The sequence below is a fragment of the Fusarium tjaetaba genome (genome assembly GCF_013396195.1).
Source record: "Fusarium tjaetaba strain NRRL 66243 chromosome Unknown NRRL66243_c0000122, whole genome shotgun sequence".
NCBI lineage: Eukaryota > Fungi > Ascomycota > Sordariomycetes > Hypocreales > Nectriaceae > Fusarium > Fusarium tjaetaba.
In genome coordinates this window covers 230,328-250,849 of record NW_023501318.1, presented here as the reverse complement: position 1 = coordinate 250,849, position 20,522 = coordinate 230,328, and the positions used below count along the sequence as shown (strand labels likewise).

Sequence of the window (20,522 nt, the reverse complement as noted above, 5' to 3'; positions counted from 1 at the left end):
TTACATCAAAGTTTCTCTTTTTTGTCCTGGTGTCAAAGTCATTCGTTTCCTTTGACTCCATTTCTTAATATTCTGTTCTGCATATAACAAACACACTCGCTACACACACAACTAGTTATTACCACCCCCCGACAATTCTTTCACCATGAAGGCCAACTTTGCCATTCTGGCTCTCACTGCCAGCCTTGGCGAGGTCTCCGCTCACTGGGGTAACTGGAAGGAGGCTCCCAAGTACACTCCTCCCCGTGCCATTGACAACAAGTGTCAGGAGAACCAGAAGAAAGGCTGGTACTGGGATGATCTCCAGGTCGGTCAGTTCGAGAAGTACAACGATTTTGATTTCAAGGGCTGGACCTGTGGAACCGATAAGTCGAAGCGCGATCTCACTGGCCGACACTTTGGCAAGTCTATCTCTGCTGAGTGTGGCCCTGTCAAGGAGGCCGCTCCCTCTTTCGGATGTGGTGCTGGCAGCAAGGAGAAGTCTTTCTCCCTGAAGAAGTTCCACGTCCGACCCGAGTTTGACTGCCGTCTCGAGTTCCACTATGACATGCCTGACGGCTCTACCTGCAAGCACCAGGCCGACTGCTCTAAGGACGGTACCGATGTTTACAACAGCCAGTGCGGTGGTGCCAAGAACGTCCGCTTCGTCTACCCCAAGCAGCCCAACAAGCCCAAGGACAAGTGCCGTGTCGAGGTTCCCCAAATCGACTTCGACTGTGACAAGCCTCAGCCTCCCAGCAACACCTACACCGTCCCCTCTGGCGAGAACACCAAGACTATCCCCTACGGTGACAACACCAAGACCGTCCCTGCTGGCGAGGAGACTACTACTGCTCCCGCCGGTGGCAACACCGAGACTGTCCCCTACGGCGAGAACACTGAGACTGTTCCCGCTGGTGAGCAGACTACCTCCGGATCTTCTCCCGCTGAGACCACCTCCGCTCCTGTAGGTGAGAACACCGAGACCGTTCCTTCTGGCGAGAACACTGAGACTGTCCCCGCCGGCGAGCAAACCACTTCTGGTTCTACTCCTGCTGAGACCACCTCCGCTCCCGTTGGCGAGAACACTGAGACTGTTCCTTACGGCGAGAACACCAAGACTGTCCCTGCTGGTGAGCAGACCACCTCTGGCTCATCTGGTTCCGAGACTACCTCTGCTCCTTCTGGCGACAACACCGAGACTGTCCCTGCTGGTGAGAACACCAAGACCGTTCCCGCTGGTGAGAACACTGAGACTGTCCCTGCTGGTGAGGAAACCAAGACTGTTCCTTCTGGCGAAGAGACCAAGACTGTCCCTGCTGGCGGCAAGACCACTTCCGGATCTTCTGGCTCTGAGACTACCTCCGCTCCTTCTGGCGAGACCACCGAGACTGTCCCTGCCGGCGAGAACACCAAGACTGTGCCCGCTGGTGAGAACACCTCCGTTATCACCACCGTCTATGACAGCACCTCCACCGTCTACACCACTGAGGTCAAGACCATCACCTCTTGCGGCCCCGAGGTTACCAACTGCCCCGTCACTGCTGGTACCCCCGCCATTGTCACTGAGACTGTCGCCATCTCCACCACTATCTGCCCTGTGACTGAGACTCTTACCGGCGACAAGCCTGGCCAGACCAAGCCTACTGAGGGTGGTGACAAGCCTGGTTACACTCAACCTGCTGGTGAGAAGCCTACCGGCGACAAGCCCACTGGTGACAAGCCTGCCAAGACCACTGAGGGCTCTTCCCCCAACGCCACCACTGATGTCCCTGAGGAGCACACCACCATTGTCACCAGCTACGACAGCACCTCTACCATCTACTCTACTGAGGTCAAGACCATCACTTCTTGTGGTCCTGAGGTCACCAACTGCCCTGTCACCGCCGGTACCCCTGCTGTTGTCACCGAGACTGTTGCCGTTTCCACTACCATCTGCCCCGTCACCGAGACCATCACTCACAAGGCTCCCAAGCCTGACAAGACTGGCTCCGACGAGAAGCCCGAGACCACTGAGGCTCCTAAGGATGGCTACAACGTTCCCGATGTTGTCCCCAGCTGCTTGAACACCTTCCTTGAGTACGTCGCCGACTGCAAGGATAACACCGACGCTGCCTGCTACTGTCCCTCCAAGGACTTCGTTGCCAACGTCTTCGAGTGCCTGTACGCCCACGCTGAGGACGACGACACTGTTGCCCAGGCCGTCTCCTTCTTCCAGGGTATCTGCGCTCCTTACGCCGGTGAGAACCCTGCTATTGCCACTGGTGCCGACGCCGTCACTGAGCACATCACTGTCACTGGCACCACCATCATCACCTCTGCTCACTACACTACCGTCGTTGTTGCTACCACCATCACCGAGCCCGTCGTCGCCAGCGGTACTCCTGTTGAGGGATCCTCCACTGTCAAGACCATTGAGACTGAGATCGTTGTCCCTGAGGTTGGCTTCACCTCCGGCCCTGCTGGTAACGGCCCCATCCCTGCTCAGACCGCCCCTGCTACCGCTCCCGCTGCCGGTACTGAGGCCCCTGCTCCCGGCTACGAGGCCCCCGGCGCTGGTGAGACTCTCATCACTGGCAAGCCCGCTGTCGGCACCGGTGGTCTCCCCGCTCCCACCGCTACTGGCGTTCCCGTGACTGCTGGTGCCGCTCGCAACGGCATGGGCATCGCCGCCGCCATCCTGGCTGTTGCCATTGCCCTGTAAGGGTCTGGATGCGCTTCGCACATCATCTCTGTATTTCCTTGTTGTTTATAGATTAGGTCTTGGTACCTGCGGCGGGACCTGTATGTATGCTATGTACGCCCGCACCCCGAGACCGCTTGAGCTTCCAGGGAAGTTAGACAGCGCGCTCATCAAACATGTATCATTCTTACGATCCTTACGAACTATGCATTAGTGTGGAAACTTGGTACTGACCGGATCCTCATGTGACATCAAGTCTGGAGGTCGAAGAAAAAAAGAAGTAGAAAAGAAAAAGAGCAAGGGAAGTAACCAGTTGAGCCGAGATGCACAGAAGCATATATACCCGCTGGCTGGTTGTTTAATGTTAATATTGACTTATTTTTGTTTGAATCAATCCCCAATGCTCGCCTATGTCTGTTTCCCATGTGAAGTAGTTGTTTGGCCCTTGTGAAGCTTTGTACATTTGGTGACTCTGAAGTAACTGAGGTATCGATTGGCACTACTCACCTAGCACCCAAAGAGAAAGACTTAGCGACACCGCCTCTCAATTAAATTCTTCTGAGCACTCTCTCAACAGTGGCAATACGACGATATCATTATATCGAACTTCCTTTGGTACCATATTCAGTTCCATTTGTATATGTCTTGTGGTCACTTGCCACCCTCGAATGACCACCAATCACCCAGACAGTGGAAGTACCTTGGCATCTGAGAGCAATAGAGCTCAGTTCTTGCAGCATACTAAAATCCGACCAAAGTTTTCTGACTTCAAGGTCAGGCTGCCCAGGCTTTCCTACAGTTGCCCAAGTACGTCTTTCATTTGGAACACTAACCTCCAGTTTTCTCACCAACCCTGACGTGGCCACGCGTTCCTCTCAATCTTTCGGTTCCAAGGATTCATGTCTATCCAAATGTCGCAATTCGACCGGTAGCTTCTCCGATCATGTGCACACAAAAGTTCAGGATCAACGACGTCGAAGGATTCGCGGCGCCACCAGGGTCCAGTGCCAAGACATGCTGGCAATTTAAGCATTTCTAGATAATCTAATCTTATCAAATCAATCAGTTGCAGTTGGTGGCAAACATCAGATCGAAGATGCAACACAACCCAGCCTCGATATTGATGAGTCTGGATATGTTCACCTCGTGGAGTGCTACCATTAGGATATGATACTCTTTGAGTTATTATCTCTATCTGAAGTGCATTTCTCCATGTTCTGCCATCGGAGAAATGCTTTGGCGGATCAAATCGGGAGGTTCGAAAGACCCCATTCTTGTCAAACTTTAGATCGGTCGTTGTTCTCGGCCTCTTAACAACAATTCCTTGATCCCAGGAAAGACAAGGCTATTTTCTGCTTACAGAAAAGACCACAGTAGCTCGGATACATTGCGATGCTATTGGGAGACTATTCACTGCTCCCCGGCGCCAAGAATCTCTAACTCTACGACAAGGACTTTTCTGGCCCACCTCATGGAAAATGTCACCCGGACGGTCGGTTCTTGAGATGCTAAACAGGTCTAGTATGAATTCATATTGTCTGGAACATCAAACAAGACCCTTCCTCGGGTATGATCCTGCAGAATAAGCCTATCAATCACCGGAGCCCCACATGAGTACGACAAGGCTCAAGAGAAAGGAAGATATTGGCCAGGCAGCAGTCAAATCGATGGTTGACATCCACAGTGGGTAGCATCTTTGGCACCGAGTCGCGTTACATACAAGCTTATGGATGGAAGGCTTGTTTCCAGACTGGACGAAGGACTTGCCAAGCCGATGAACCGAACACCAAAGGCCCCAGTGAGGGAAGGAATTTGCCTCAATTCTAATGGTTGGACCAGTTGACAATCGACTTTCTTCTGACCGGATCGCCAACAGCTCTACCAGTGAATCCGAGATCAGTCAGAAGTGCTTCGGTCTGTGGAGCTCCATGCCACTGGCAAGGCTTGATTTTCGCAGCGTTAGATCACGGTCAGATTGATAAGGACATAGAAGAGAGCTTCAGACGTCCCGCAGAGCCTCGAGACCGGGCCCACGGCCAAACATCATGCTTCGGAATCCCGTTCCAGTGGCTTGCCAATTTCTCTCCGATTACCTGATGCTAAGGCCATGGCTCACGACCTTATTTACGCCAAAAAAGCGCCTCCGTTGCCCTTCCTGGTCAGAAATGACCCGGAAACTTATCAGGGCCAAACCGGACTACGACTTTTCTCACTATCAACCAGCGCCCACTTACCGATAAATAATCTTGTACGGCCCCACGGCTCGCTATGTAGTGCTGCGTTTCTTTAGACGCTATAGACGCGCTGTTGGTTGCTGGTTGTTGGCTTTACGATCGATCTCATCTGTCTCGCTCGCAATATGACAGGCGACATGCAAGGGAACCCTGGACGAACTCTTTGGCCCTTTGCTGAGACAAAAATGTTAATGAGATTTCCTTCATATGCTTATACTCGGGCAGGGACGGATGAGATTGAGGTATCAATGCTACGCCGCACGCTGGAAGGTGAAGGGCGGCCAAGAGGTGCGATCTTCGGTGCTGATTCTGCTTATCAGATTATCAGATGATCAGATATGCGACTAGCGCTGAAAAACTTGCGTTGGTGTTCTTGGGGGTCAACACTAAACGGCGCCATACCCTACCAAGCAGTTGGAGCGACGCCACTCTCGGCCAACTCACCCCGGTCGGTGGGCGGATAGCTTCAGGAAATGAGCTTCATCCAATAGCTGATGCTCTCGACACTGCAAGATCTCCATTTGGCACATCTACGGTGCTATTCCCAAACGTTAGGCTCGTAGGGCCAAGCAAATAGAGCCTGGATGATCGGTGTTAGTGCGTCTTTTTCTCGCCATCCCAGAACCAGGGACGTCTCTGCAGCGAAAGGGTTCATCTCGAACAGGGGCTTGGTGCCGTTGATTGCCCAGGGTCGCAATGAGCTTAATCCTTACCGGCCAGTTATACGTGGGCTAAGGAAGCTCACCCATCGGAGACCAGTTACCGTTTGAGCCTTCCGAAGGATTCGCTCTATGAAATCTAGCCATGGATGATCATCGCTTATCCCGTTCTCACTTCTCGCTCAAGTGAGAGCTTCCCATGCAGCCAGAGTTGCAATGAGCTACGATCTTGGTCTGGTAGGGCAAGGTACTTAATGGATGCTCTCCCCCCTTCAATGCGACCTTGTGGTCCCCTCATAGATTGAGCAATCGTCAAGCTTACTTCTCTCTTTCTTCCCGCGATCCATTGAGCTGATTTGAGCACCTCTTCCCTTTGGAACGATTCTGATACCTTTCGTTCCAATGGCGACTCATACCATGAACGGGCCTGAGCCTGTCAACGAGGTGTCTGTCCCAGACATCGAGAAGGCTCCCGCCAACAACAACATGATGGTCGATGAGGATCTCAAGGACTTCTCCGACGATGAGTTCAAGCAGCAGGGTGTCAAGAAAGCCGAGGCCATCACCAGTGTCTGGACCAAGAAGATGCTGATTGCCACTTTTGTCTTGTAAGTGGTTAGCTTACCTTTCCAGGACTATACTGACCGTGTATCCTCCAGTTTGTTCCTCGTCTCCTTCGTCGATAGTCTGCTCCAGAATGTGCAGAGTAACCTGATTCCTTACGTCACCTCGGCCTTCGCTTCACACGGTCTTCTCGCCTCAACTGGTATCGTAGCCTCGATTCTGGGTGCCGTCTGGAACTTGACTCTTGCCAAGATCATTGACATCTGGGGTCGAGTCTGGGGCTTCGGCGCCATGGTTCTCCTGATTGTTGTCGGTATGATCATGAAGGCTACATGCACCAGCGTCGAGATGTATGCTGCTGCGCATACATTCTACTGGGTTGGCCATCTCGGTCTCATCTATGTCATTGACGTTGTTGTCGCTGACACCACTACTCTCCGTAACCGACTGATCATCATGGGTATCAACTACACGCCTACTATCAGCTCAACTTTCGCCGGTCCCAAGATTGCTGAGCTCTTCTTGAAGAACGTCAATTTCCGATGGGCGTTTGGTTCGTTCTGTATCATCCTGTTGGCGTTCTGCATTCCCGTCATGGTTATCTTCATCATGAATGAGATGAAGGCCAAGAAGTTTGGCCTTGCTCCTGAGAAGGTACACAACCGCACTATCTGGGAGTCCTTCAAGTACTACTTTGTGCAGTTCGATGGTGAGTTTAACCTTTGTCAGCTTTGGACTAACGGTCTTTTAACATTTTTCTAGTTATTGGTCTTTTTCTGACCAGTGCCGGTTGGGCTCTGCTCCTGCTCCCCTTTAGCATCGCTGCTACTGCTCCCAACGGATGGGCCACTGGTTATATCATTGCCATGCCAGTCCTTGGTGTCGTTCTCATTGCCAGCTTCGTCGTTTGGGAGAAGTTCTTCGCCCCTGTGCCGTACTTCCCCTTCCACCTACTTGCCGATCGCACCATTTTGGGAGCTTGTCTCATCTATGGTATTATGTTCGCCTCTATCTTCTGCTGGGATACATACTACGGCTCCTACTTGCAGGTTGTTCACTTTGAGAGTGTCACCACCTCTGGTTATATCCTCAACTCGTTCTCTCTGATGGCTGCTTTCGTTGGACCCTTCGTTGGCATTGCCATTCGATACTTGGGACGCTTTAAGTGGCCTTCTTTCGTCGGTGTGCCTTTCTTGGTTCTCGGTACTGCCCTTCTCATCCACTTCCGTCACCCCGAGACTGCCGTCAACTGGCTCGTCATGTGTCAGCTTTTCAACGGTATCTACAGTGGTATCTGGTCCTTGACTGCACGTATTGCAGTCATGTCTTCTGTCAAGCATCAGGATGTCGCCGTCGCTCTAGCCATCTGGGGTATGTTCGGTGGTATCGGTTCCTCCATCGGTGTAGCCATTGCTGGTGGCATCTGGACAAACATGCTACCCACCGAGCTTGCCAAGCAACTCCCGGAATCTGCTAAGAACATGACTGCTACCATCTATGGTGACATCAACGTTCAGCTGTCTTACCCAGCTGGTAGCCCTGAGCGAGACGCTATCATTGCTGCTTATGACTACGTGCAGCAAAAGATGATCTATGCTGGTTGCGCGTTCATCCCTCTCTGCGTCGTCTGCCTCTTCATGTGGAAGAACATTGACATCAAGGAGAAGGATGCTCAAAGCAAGCAGGCCAAGGGCATGGTCTTCTAAGTCTATGAGACAGATTCACGAAAACGTCTCACGAAAATAAGGGCAGGGGATCTATGAATCTCTGGATAAAGATTAATGAATCGATATAATACAAAAGTTCTATTCGCTTTATAGACACTAGACTTGATTCGATACAATGCAGTCGTCCCAGTGCTTTAGATGAATTTCCTTACTTGCATCAATGCGATATCATGGATGACTGTGGAAACTGCATTAATGCTAATCTATAGTCTCTTCAGGAAGTTCCTCTATTTAGCGATGGCGTAAGTCTTATGTACATGGGCACGTAAGGTGAGTTCTATGATTTCCAGGAGCAATCAATCGTCAATTGAACGCGTCTCCTTTTCTTCTCACGGTCGGTATGGAACTGATACCATGAAGCAGGGATTGAAAAGGCATAGGCTAAGCACAAGATCAAATGTATATGACAAGTTTGCTAAGTGATCTAGAAGTCATTAATTGCTCTACTTCCTCATAGGAAGCGCCTGAATTTCCCTCTCTTTCTTACACTCTCCAAGCACCACATCATTACAGCTTGGCTCCCTTCTCCTTGCGGGCCTGCTTCTCCTTGTCTCTCAACAGACGTCGAAGGATCTTGCCACTAGGACTCTTGGGAATGATTTCGATAAACTCGATGCCGCCCTTGAGCCACTTGTGACGCGCCTTGTGCTCTTCGACGTGCTTGTTAATGCTTTTTGTGACCTCCTCGTCAGACTTGCCCTTGGCCTCGGGTGCTTTGACGACGAAAGCCTTGGGGACTTCGCCAGCTCGTTCATCGGGGACTTGAATAACTGCACAGTCGTCGACGAGAGGATGGGTGAGAAGATGAGCTTCGAGCTCAGCTGGTGCGACTTGGTGGCCCTAGTAGAGTATGTCAGTAGGTGAGCAAGGGCGTCAACGTGGTGAAATTTACCTTGACTTTAATAAGCTCCTTGATTCGGTCCACGATGACAAGGTGTTCAATGCCCTTGGGTGACTTGCGAACGATAACCTCGTCACCGGTTCGCATCCAGCGTCCATCGCTGTGGTTTACAAAGGTCTCAGCTGTGGCCTTTGCATTGTTGAGATATCCCAGAACAACACTGGGGCCTTGGACGTAAAGTTCACCAGGGGTGTTGTATTCCGTAACCTCTTTGCCTTCAGCATCGATGACCTTGGCCTTGATGCCAGGAAGAAGGGATCCAGAGGAGCCGGGATCGATATCGAGTTCGGTAGTTGATGAGACCACGGGTGATGTTTCAGTGAGACCTGCGAAATTAGCGACGAGACACGACGCGTGATTGAAGGGAACGTACCGTAACCTTGGCAGATATTCCAACTGGGCCAGATTTCATTCAAGCCAGAAATGGTTTCCTTTCCGAGGGGAGCAGCACCGCTGAAAATGAAGCGGACGGAGCTGAGGTCATACCTTTGACATTCAGCCTTGTGGCTCAGCATCTGGACCATGATGGGAGGGACGAGGGCCATTTGCTCGATCTTGAACCGTTGAACGGTAGCGAGGAACATCTTGAGCTCGAACTTGGGCAGGATGACTGTCTCGTCGCCATTGTAGATACCTTGAAACAAGTTAGTTCAGTGGGACGTGGAAACAGGGGTGAGATGACATTACCCCAATGAGCGACTGGGACGAGGCCGTAGATGTGACTGAGTGGTAAGAGACCAAGCTGAACCTGGGTATCGACTCCGGCTGCTTTGCGGCCCTCTGCGTTTTGGACAGTCATTTGCATAACGTTGGCGATCACATTGACGTGGGTAATCTCGACCGCTTTCTACAGTTTGTGAGCCGGGTATTCGTTTCATCCAAATCTGGCGAGACTTACAGGGAGACCTGACGTTCCACTGGAGTAGCATAGATACGCAACTTGCCTCAATCCTTGACCCTTGATCCAATTCAGAGGCTGAAGTTCAGGCGCATCCTTGCCCTCTGCAACCAAATCATCGATTGACTTGAAAGGTGGCTTGGACTCGAAGCCGGGCACGGGTAGAAGAAAGATACGATCCTCAGGGATACCGACAGCCTTCGCGGCAGTGAGAGCAGTCTCGAGAAGAGGGACACAAGTGAAAAGGGCGTTTGCGCCGGATGAGCGGAGCTGATGTTCGAGTTCTGGGGCAGAATATGCGGCACTGGCGGGTGTGACGATTCCGTTCAAACGGTGAACAGCATGGGTCATGGTAATGTAGTCGATCTTATACGTTAGTTGGATTTTTGTGTGACGAGCTCAAACGTACAGTGTTGACTGAGAATAGCGCCACTACTCGATCCCACTCCGTCCCATCGTGGACATCATAGCGAAGGCGCTTTGCAAGAGCGCGTGCGAGAAGTTTCTCACGCTGGATCACCTCTTCTGTGGTGTACGTCTTACCAGAGATACCACATGTGAAGGGGTTTCTGGACTGAGCAATAGGCTTACGAGCGTGCTTATCGCTGAAGATGAAGTCTGGGATGGTGATTGACTCGGGAGGTTCTAAGGAATGTGAGTAGAGGAGCTGAAACTGGCGACAGGGTGACTTTACCGAAGGGCAGGCTAACCGAGGGAGGAGGATAGAAGACCATCTTGAATAGGGATTAGAGGGAAGTTATTCAGAAATTAGAGGGATGAGGAGAGAATGAGGAGAATAGAGGAGAGGGAAGAGGGAAAAAAGATGAGGAGCTGAATATGTACTACGTCGTTGGTTCCCTGCTTCTCTCTTCTCCTTGTCGCTTCGGGGGCTCCTCCAAATCTGGGGAAGACCCAATTTAGCGCGGTTTGATTCCCACTATCTCCGCATTACACCAATCTTGGCCCTATTAGCTACGATTCAAGCCTCAAGACCTCGGTGTGCCAGCCCAGGTAGAGATAATAGGGTCGTTGCCATAGGGTTACGTAGGTAGGTAGATCATGTTTAGGGGTCAAAGCTGAAGGCGAGGTGCATGTGACTAAAAATATTAAGGTTGAGAGTATTTCTTGGTATTGAGTATTTTGAGCTTAGTAGCTTCTGTATGTCTTCTATCGTTGGATTTGTTGCAGGAATTGGGGTAGAGGGAGTGGACCGTATCTTTGATGCCTCGGTATGTGGCTTGCATTGGATTCCGCCCTAATTCCGCCATGTCCAACGTCTTCCGTCTCGATAAGGAGCCTTGTCCCTCCATGAGAATTCATGTATAACCAAAGATTGCGACTCTGTTCACGGTGCTATGGAGAAGGAAGAAGCTGTACTGTAATATGTGAGCGACTTATATCGCTACTGCTCCCAGCGAAAGTCAAATTAAGCTCAAGTAAGCTTACCGTTGCACGTTTCTTACCCGCGCTGACGTCCACCAGTCAGGATGAACTCAGATTGCCTAAAAAGGCAGATAGAATGTTGCCAGATACCGAAATTACTCATCAAGAGCAACTACACAATTGTTTATGGCTACTGATCAGACTATCATATGCTGCTTTTCGTGTGTTCATGAAATTGACTCCTGCACCCTAGTTCTGTTGCTTCCCGCCATAACGACTTCGCCTACTGGAACCGACAATTCTCTCAGCTGTATAAGTTAAATCCGATCAGAGTTGGAGTTGTCGCCTTTTACTCACCGCTAGGAGCTATCACCTATTAGAATTGCGAAATGGGGTTACGATGTAACTCTCTGATTCAGAAATCTGGCACCTCCCTAACGATGCACGACAGCCTTTGTGAGAGCTTCAAGAGAGATGCCATTCATCGACCTTCGCGATTCTGCATTCTACAGCAGTGCGCCGATGTTTCTCAAGAGAAAAGACTCAATAGACTACCGCGATTACAATTACACAGACACAAACGACCAATTCTTGATGAATACAGAGCGTCTCCCGAGATATCCGAAGTCTTCCTCCCGCGTTGCGCAAGATGTGGCTGTCAGCTGTTGCGGCACCACGAGCAAAGCACGTTGATCCAACACGATGGGTGCACAAAAAGTCTACATCGAGGGAAGAAATTCTCCGAAAGTATCTCCCGATCGTGATGCCATGACATGCTGTGCTCCCTTTCTGTGGAAACACAGCATACACGCGATGTGGCCCAGTACAGCTGAGGCAATTTCCCAAGTCACGCAATTCATGAGTACAAGGTGAGAGAATGCAAAGATCAAACGCCGCCGTATGCTGTATGCCGCGCATACCCTAAATGCGGTCTATTCAATTACAGTCGTCATGTCCAAGAGATGTCATTAAAATATGTACAACCATATCTCCCACTATAGCAGGTTGACTCCGAGAGCAAAACCGCCAATGACAGCAAACACCCAGCTGAGGGGTGTAGGCTGCCATGCGGCATTGTCATCGTCATCACCACCACTGCCGGCTCCGGCAGTGACCGTGACGGTTGGTCGACCGCTGAAGGTCTGTGTCGTCACGACGCCTGTGGCACAGTCGCGTTCGAAGTCGGGACATGAGGTGATGGTGTAAGTGGTGGTGTACGCAGAGGTAGGGAACGAGCCGCCTGTGCCAGTAGCAGTAGCCGCCTATCAATGTTGTCAGTTTAATCATGCAGGAGTACAAGGCATCATGACTTACACGTCCAGTGGCTGTGATATCAGAACTCTTACACTTGCCAGTCTCACTGGGCACAGCGTCAGAGCCAGATCCAACAGCAACAATGTCCTCATCACCACAATCAGCAGCCTGAGCGAGATGGACCTCCTCGTTGTCCCAATCGAAGACGAAGTATCCGGCTCGTAGAACAGAGTCACCAAGAATCTGCTGGTCGCTGGTAGGTACAAGACCAATGTAGCACGTTCCAGGTCCAAGCTCGAGAATAAAGTCGCTGAAGGCAACCTTAATAATCTTGTCACCGAACCCAAAATCAACCGTGCCATCGAGGTCGCGGTTTTCGCAGTCGGTCATGTAAAAGCCCTCACCATCGTTCTGAGCATCGAGAGCCTCCAGAATTGGTCGCGCGACGGACATGTGCATGCGGGTGAGAGTCGTTCCGGAGTCGAGCATGACGTTGGAATCAGAGCTCGAGACACGAATGTTCTCTGTGTCACCGCTAATAGTGACACCGAGGCTATCCAACTCAACGGCGAGACGGTACTCACCACCCTCACCACGAATGATAGGCCGTGTCTCCAGGTTGCCGATATACTTGCTGCGATCAATACCGCCATAGATCAAAGCACCTTCGGTATCATCGGAGTGTCGTAGATCAAGTGCGAACACACGACTGTTGATAAGTCCCTGATCAGCCATTGAAGTAAGCAATAAGCTATAAGGCTCATCCCCGTCAAATCCAGCCCGCAGATCAGGCGCAAGACCTAGGATACCCTGCGAGATACCATTGCTCTCGACCAAAACACCGAAAGTCTGATTTCTCAACTTTGAGTCTCCAAATGTCATGAGATCTGTATAATATCGGATCGTGGCAGATGTATGCGTCGTTGAGTCGGACGCGTCGCCATAGTTGAGTGTCTCGCCACCGAAAGGACCGATAGGTGGTGTCTTTGACTTTCGAGGGTCGTATTGGCCAAAGTCAAGACATTGGTTGTATTGAGTAGCGGATTGGGCTTCTTCGCAGTCGGGGTTTACCCAGAGTTCGTTGGAGCCGGTATCGAGAAGGACTGTGACTTTTTGAGGAGGAGTACCGATTTCAACTGTAGCATATTAACAACTGTAGTTAGGTAGTCACTAAGAGCATAGTGACATACTGTCTGTCGCGTAGAAGAAATCCTTGTTCTCAAGTCGAACGGCGATAGCGTCACCGTCTTGACGCTTGTCGTGCTGCTTATTCTTGTTTCGCTCCACCGTACCAACGTGCATCGACAGATAACCTTTACCGGCCTTCGATCTCGGGAAGCTAATGGCGTCAACGCTGCCGAGCAGGGCTGCGGCTGTAGTTATCGTGGTCCACCTCATAATGACTTCTGTGGTGTTTGTTTGCAAAAGGCTACAACGGTTTCTGACAACGTCCCCAGGAGGAAGAACAGAGACTGCCTCGTCTTTAAACTAACAACTCCAAGGCCCCTAGTGGCGTTTTCCCTGCCTACCTCACCCCCGGGCTGTGCCTTGGTTGGTGGATGTGCTAGGATCTAAAAGGGACGGAATTAGCGGGATGTGCTTGGCTGATGGTCTTGGCGTTTGCTTAGACGTTGGGTAATACGGTACGGCTGAAAAGTCCTTGACGTAGGGGTTTTGGACCTGCATGATTGGGCTTTGGGGCGTTGTTTTGCGCATAAGAAGACCTCTGTTGTGTAACGTATTTCTATTCAGAGCATGGCTTTTGCTGGTGAGTCTCTTCTCCCTACCTAGCAAGAGACAGCTGATATTTGTCTCTGTCCAACAATGGCTTTCTCTACGTTGAATCAGAGTGCCCATTCAAGGCTCGCTAGCCCCCCCATGTCTCACGTTACAGAAGTGATCCATTCAGCTTGGCTCATTTATCATGACTCCGCCTCTCTTGCTAGCAACCAGGCTAACCCCAACCAAGCAGATCTTCGGTCATTTCCCAATGAGACTCGCCGTCTTCCTGATCACAAGAAACACGGCAATCACTGTAGGGTCTTGGCCACTGGAAGGATCAGTAGGTAATAGGGCTAGCCTTCAGCTTAAAAATCAGAAGGGTAGGCGGCTTGCGCGGCTTTTTGTAGTGGATGATGTCTTTGAAGCTCAATTGGGATTAGGGATCTCAGCCCGTGGCGATTTTGTCCCTTGGCTCTGCGCCTTGTGCCACAGTTGAAAGAACGGCAGCAACGGGCATTTCATGAATGCGAGAGGGAGGCTTGGGAGAAATACGACATGTTATGTACAGGCTTATTCTTGGTCGCATAAAAGTGAAGCGATTGGGCACACAATCAAGCTTGACCCTGTTGCTTGTGGAAATTAAGCTCACGGAAGCCGATTCTTATGGTTGCAGGAATTAAACGATCGGAAGTTTATCTACAGTAACGTTCGGTCGATCTCCCACTTCATTTCTCAAGCATATCCTAGCCTGCCACTCGACAATCAGAGTTTCTATCCGGATGCACTGGCGTGTCTCTGTTTTACTTTATTTGCGCTGATGACTCTCAGCCCTGGCGTGGAATCCTTGTTCAATATGCCGATGTAGGGTAGGACATCATGACTTTTTAAGATTGCATTGATGGTGAGCAAGCCATGTACAACGACGTTTACGCTCAATGATACGCAAGCCACTTGGCTACGGTTCTTAACGGGCGGCCTCATTGTAATTTAATTCTACAGGGCGTTCTTGGACCGCAGATGGGGGCCTAGGGGAGGAAAGAAAACTTAGGACCTTGATCCAAGTGATAGAAATACTTAGGTAACTTAGTATAAGTTTAGGATAAGTTTAGAATAGACCTAAGATATCCTTTACTGAGTTTATTTTAATACCTTATATTAAGGTCTAGTGTTTTCTTACTCTATGAGATGGCCATACTGAGGATTGTAGCTAATGACTTGATGAAAGTTGGAGACATAGACATAAGTTTGAGAGCGCAAGACAGGTAACCGTCAATATGTTTAATTTTTATCCAGTCAGTCTTACGGGTTCCAAAAGCTTTCTATCTAGCTGGTAATTTACAAGTCGTTATATTTTACAAGTCATGCCATCTATCCAGTCTCATTTTATTTATGCCTTCAAACCTGTGCCAGATACCAACAGGACAACGCTGCCCAGCTGTCTTCTCACATCCTCCTTGTTAACATCATGGGTATCCTCGACCTCTCCCCACTGTCCGGTTTGCCAGTCAACTTCAAGACTGGTAGCAGCAGCGGCTTCTTCGACACCAAACTTCTTACCAGGGTTCAAATGACCTCTTGCGACTGAACCCTCGGTCCACTCAACAACGAATCGTGCAGCAGCGAGGAGACTCTTGCCAGCCAATGTGGCACGCTCAAGTCCAGCAATCTCGAAAGCATCTAGACCAGCGATCCAGCCCTGAACAATCTCGCGAACTCCAGGTGCCTGTGACTGGGGCAAGATGGAGTGGCCGTCAAGGACTGGGTTGATGGTGATGCCTGGCCAAACATGTGTTGTCAGGAAAGACACAATCTCCTCGGCTGTGCGCTTCTGTACATCTCGTAGCGACTCTCCAGCTTCATTCTTGAGATCGTGCTCTCCTGCAGGAGGGTTCCAGCAGAGAATGGAATCGGTATCGAGGTATCGTAATAGTGTTGTAGCAATGGCGTCTCGGACCTCTGAGATTTCGCCCCCAGGGGTGTTATCAGCCTCGGCGATATCGAGAGCTCGGCATGCAAGACTTGTAAGAGGGATCAAATGATGTCTTGTAGCATCTTGTGCAGAAGTCAAAAGATCCCATTCTAGGGCGAGAGCGGAAGCAAGATCGGGCTTGGTGATGGGAATTCGAACGATCTCCTTTGATACAGGATGTCTCAACGGTCGAGTATCGAGGAAGACTTGAAGAGCACCTGTATCTCATCAGTATACGCTTTGATGGTGGGGTAAAAGTATTTGTCTAACCGTCAACTTCCTTCACAGAAACATCTTTCCAGAATCGCTTCTTCAAACCACCGCCTCCCTTTCCAGCACTGGCATTTCGAAGCTCTTTAGCATTCTTGAGCATCTCAACCTGCTTTCTCCGCCTCGCAACTCGCTGATGGACATTTTCGGCGGGTTGGATCGGTGGCTCAGGTGGCGGGCCGGTGCCGACCACTGGAGCGACATTGGCGGCCTTGACGACGGTCGAGTGAAATGGGCGGACAAAGGCCGGACGCTGGACGAGCCGAGGCGCAATGCGAAGTGGTACTCGTGTTACAGACTTCATTCTGGGCGACAATTCGGGTCGTGGATTGAGGTTGAGAGAATGAAGCTGGGGGATTTAAAGATGCGACCCGGAAAATTGGGGCCGGCTGGAAGTTCGAGGTGGGTGGATGGATTCAGGGTCGACATGATGTCACTTTTTGAAGGTGAGAGCTATGAAAAGGGCCCCAGGAACTCTTCTTTGACATATAAATATGATAATCATAATGTATTAGACAATCTCTAGTAGTTATTCAAGCTATTGGGACATGCTAGAGCATCAATGTAAGTTTAATTGAGCATCTGAAAGGCTGCGGGTACCTGAAGCTGTCGTGCTCCATTCTCCAGCAGCAACCTTGCCTTAGGACAGTGGCCATACCAGTGGGACAATGGGATATGAAAATGCCAATTATATGAGGGATGGGAAAATAAAAGACATAAGAGAAAGCTTAATCACTATGAAAGACCGAAGATTTTGGCAATTGACTCCTACCGTCGACTTCCAAGCTGAAGCCAACGCCAAAGTTGACACGAATCCACGCCCGATAAGGGACTGATAAGATCACGTGATGCGGCACCGCTCATCCCTGAAGCGTAACTGCGACGTGGTGATTCTACCTTAGGAGCGCCTCGACCGCAACCTCAAGTCTCCCTCGACCAAACCTTTCACCTCAACCCAGTTGCCCAGCATGAGTTACGGCAAGAAGGACGAAGACGCCGACCTCGGGCTGGTCAAGGTTGACCGAACTCAAGTCTTCCAAGAAGGTCCGTCTCCTACAATCGCCTTATTCTTATTCTCCCCCCCACAGTGAAGCTAAATAGTTCAACAGCACGACTCTTCAACAGCTCCCCTATCCAGCCTCGACGATGTCGCATTCTGCTCACCAAGATCGCTCTCCTTCTCTACACAGGAGAGAAGTTCCCCACCAACGAAGCTACAACCCTCTTCTTCGGTATCTCGAAGCTCTTCCAGAACAAGGATGCCAGTCTCAGACAGATGGTCCACCTTGTTATCAAGGAGCTCGCCAACTCAGCTGAGGATATTATTATGGTTACCAGCACGATTATGAAGGATACTGGCGGCAGTACCGACGCTATCTACCGACCCAATGCCATTCGCGCCCTCTGCCGTATTATTGATGTAGGTTGCTTTGCCGGCAGGTACACCGACACCCCTGGAAGCTGACACTGTAAAGGCCACGACCGTGCAATCGATCGAACGAGTTATGAAGACCGCAATTGTCGACAAGAACCCCTCCGTATCATCTGCCGCCCTCGTTTCCTCATACCACCTCCTTCCCATCGCCAAGGATGTCGTCCGACGATGGCAGAGCGAGACCCAGGAGGCCGCTGCCTCCAGCAAGTCCTCTGGTGGCTTCTCCCTGGGATTCTCCACCTCAAGCAGCCAAGTTCCCATGAACCACTCGACCATGTCGCAATACCACGCTGTCGGACTCCTATATCAGATGCGCATGCACGACCGAATGGCCCTTGTCAAGATGGTTCAGCAATTCGGCGCTCCTGGTGCTCTCAAGAACCCCGCTGCTATCATCATGCTGGTTCGACTTGCTGCACAGCTCGCTGAAGAGGACGCTTCGTTGAGGAAGCCCATGATGCAGCTCCTTGATGGCTGGCTGCGACACAAGAGCGAAATGGTCAACTTTGAGGCTGCCAAGGCTATCTGCGACATGCGAGATGTTACCGATGCTGAGGTAGCGCAAGCTGTCCACGTTCTCCAACTGTTCCTCACCTCTCCCCGCGCTGTAACCAAGTTCGCCGCTCTCCGAATCCTCCACAACTTTGCCAGCTTCAAGCCTACCGCCGTCAACGCCTGCAACCCCGATATCGAGCTTCTCATCTCTAACAGCAACCGATCCATTGCCACTTTCGCCATCACCACGCTCCTTAAGACCGGTAACGAGGCCAGTGTCGACAGGTTAATGAAGCAGATTTCCACCTTCATGTCCGAGATTACCGACGAGTTCAAGATCACAATTGTGGAGGCTATCCGAACCTTGTGCCTCAAGTTCCCCAGCAAGCAAGCTGGTATGCTTACCTTCCTCAGTGGTATTCTGCGCGATGAGGGTGGATACGAGTTCAAGAGGGCTGTTGTGGAGAGCATGTTCGACTTGATCAAGTTCGTGCCTGATTCCAAAGAGGATGCGCTTGCCCATCTCTGCGAATTTATTGAGGATTGCGAGTTCACTAAGCTGGCTGTCCGCATTCTTCACCTTATCGGTCTTGAGGGTCCCAAGACCGCTCAGCCTACCAAGTATATCCGATATATTTACAACCGAGTTGTTCTTGAGAACGCCATCGTGCGAGCTGCTGCTGTCACTGCCCTCGCCAAGTTCGGTGTTGGCCAGAAGGATCCTGAGGTTAAGAGCAGTGTCCGTGTCCTCCTCACCCGATGCTTGGATGATGTTGATGATGAAGTCCGTGATCGTGCTGCCCTCAACCTGAAGCTCATGAATGAGGAGGATGATGAGATGGCAGCTCGATTTGTCAAGAATGGTAAGCATGAATTAATGACTGACTGTGGATTACTGCTAATGCGCAAACAGAGAATATGTTCTCCCTTCCCTACTTCGAGCAGCAGCTTGTCCTCTACGTCACATCAGACGACAAGTCCGCTTTTGATAGTCCCTTCGACATTGCCAAGATTCCTGTGGTTACTCGGGAGCAGGCCGACGCAGAGGACCGATCCAAGAAGCTGATTGCCACTGCCCCTACACTCAAGGCTCCCAAGGTTGGCCCCACCAAGCCTACCGGAGCCGAGGCTGTTGCTTCTGCTTCTGCTCAGGCTCAACGGTATGCCCAGGAGCTGCTCGAGATCCCCGAGATGAAGGAGTTTGGCAGTGTCCTCAAGTCTTCGCCTGTCATCGAGCTTACTGAAGCCGAGACTGAGTATGTTGTCAGCTTAGTCAAGCACATCTTCAAGGAGCACATTGTCCTCCAATATGAGGTTAAGAACACCTTGCCCGACACTGTTCTTGAGAACGTCTCGGTTGTCGCTACTCCCGCAGACGAGGAGGAGCTCGAGGAGGTCTTCATCATCCAGGCTGAGAAGCTTGCAACTGATGAGCCCGGCAAGGTCTATGTCGCTTTTAAGAAGGTTGGCGGCGAGGCTTCCCTGCCCATCTCTACCTTCTCCAACGTCCTCAAGTTCACCAGCAAGGAGATCGACCCCTCAACAGGTGAGCCCGAGGATTCCGGCTACGATGATGAGTACGAGGTGGCCGAATTCGACCTTGCTGGCAGTGACTACGTGATCCCCACATTCGCTGGCAACTTCAGCCACATCTGGGAGCAGGTTGGTGCTTCTGGAGAGGAGGTCACAGAAACCCTCCAATTGAGCGGAATGGAGAGCATTGCGGGTAAGTTAACTGCTGAGATGATGAAAGACATGACATTAACAATTTCACAGACGCTACAGAGCAACTTACAAAGGCTTTGTCGCTCCAGCCTCTCGAGGGTACCGATGTGCCCGTCAACCAGACCACCCACACTCTCAAGCTTCTCGGCAAGACAGTTGGTGGAGGTCGGGTGATTGCCAACGTACGGATGGCTTACTCATCAAAAACTGGTGTCACGACAAAGATCACGGTGCGAAGCGAAGAGGAGAATGTGGCTGCGCTAGTCATCGCGTCGGTCGCTTAGAGATGAACAACAGAAGCAAAGCGGGCGTTGAAAGGATCATGATGTATCGAAAGCTTTGTCTCGGTTTTAGACATACCGTACAAGTGTGGCAGTAATGTGATTATTTACGATTCGTTTCCTTGTCCTGGAATCATGATTGTCACCTGGGAGGGTTAGAGGCTCGTAAAAGTGATGGAGATATTCATTGGGTGGTTAGAGGGAAGCGAAGAAGGTATAAGAGCATGTTTTTATCGGAGCATGGTTGTTGGGGCCATGTTATTTGTTGCAAAAAGATGGAATTTACCTAGTTAAGCCTGAGGCTGTGATATGTGACTTGATTTGAAGTGAGGTGTAACAATTA

The 20,522-nt window shown here is 50.8% G+C and overlaps 6 protein-coding genes across 6 annotated transcripts; 3 read left to right on the top strand and 3 right to left on the bottom strand.

Annotated features, from left to right (window-relative positions):
• Nucleotides 1–145: 145 nt before the first annotated feature.
• FTJAE_6280 (uncharacterized protein) lies at nt 146–2,683 on the top strand (the record flags this gene model as incomplete). The annotated part of the gene is made up of 1 exon (XM_037352875.1): nt 146–2,683. One exon carries the CDS (start codon nt 146–148, stop codon nt 2,681–2,683), a length of 2,538 nt encoding a protein of 845 aa, XP_037206680.1.
• Nucleotides 2,684–5,957: 3,274 nt separating this feature from the next.
• FTJAE_6279 (major facilitator) lies at nt 5,958–7,825 on the top strand (the record flags this gene model as incomplete). Its single annotated transcript, XM_037352873.1, has 3 exons — nt 5,958–6,163; nt 6,215–6,828; nt 6,882–7,825. 3 exons carry the CDS (start codon nt 5,958–5,960, stop codon nt 7,823–7,825), a joined length of 1,764 nt encoding a protein of 587 aa, XP_037206679.1.
• Nucleotides 7,826–8,353: 528 nt separating this feature from the next.
• On the bottom strand, nt 8,354–10,379 carry FTJAE_6278 (uncharacterized protein; the record flags this gene model as incomplete). The annotated part of the gene is made up of 7 exons (XM_037352872.1): nt 8,354–8,686; nt 8,739–9,073; nt 9,121–9,381; nt 9,435–9,594; nt 9,646–10,011; nt 10,055–10,290; nt 10,340–10,379. The coding sequence occupies 7 exons, from the start codon at nt 10,377–10,379 to the stop codon at nt 8,354–8,356; spliced, it is 1,731 nt and encodes a 576-aa protein (XP_037206678.1).
• Nucleotides 10,380–12,023: 1,644 nt separating this feature from the next.
• Nucleotides 12,024–13,680, bottom strand: FTJAE_6277 (aspartic-type signal peptidase; the record flags this gene model as incomplete). Its single annotated transcript, XM_037352871.1, has 3 exons — nt 12,024–12,290; nt 12,343–13,418; nt 13,473–13,680. The coding sequence occupies 3 exons, from the start codon at nt 13,678–13,680 to the stop codon at nt 12,024–12,026; spliced, it is 1,551 nt and encodes a 516-aa protein (XP_037206677.1).
• A 1,711-nt stretch (nt 13,681–15,391) lies between these two features.
• Nucleotides 15,392–16,547, bottom strand: FTJAE_6276 (ATP synthase mitochondrial F1 complex assembly factor 2; the record flags this gene model as incomplete). Its single annotated transcript, XM_037352870.1, has 2 exons — nt 15,392–16,191; nt 16,244–16,547. 2 exons carry the CDS (start codon nt 16,545–16,547, stop codon nt 15,392–15,394), a joined length of 1,104 nt encoding a protein of 367 aa, XP_037206676.1.
• Nucleotides 16,548–17,211: 664 nt separating this feature from the next.
• On the top strand, nt 17,212–20,182 carry FTJAE_6275 (coatomer gamma-2 subunit; the record flags this gene model as incomplete). The annotated part of the gene is made up of 5 exons (XM_037352869.1): nt 17,212–17,287; nt 17,353–17,663; nt 17,719–19,036; nt 19,087–19,899; nt 19,950–20,182. 5 exons carry the CDS (start codon nt 17,212–17,214, stop codon nt 20,180–20,182), a joined length of 2,751 nt encoding a protein of 916 aa, XP_037206675.1.
• Nucleotides 20,183–20,522: the final 340 nt, after the last annotated feature.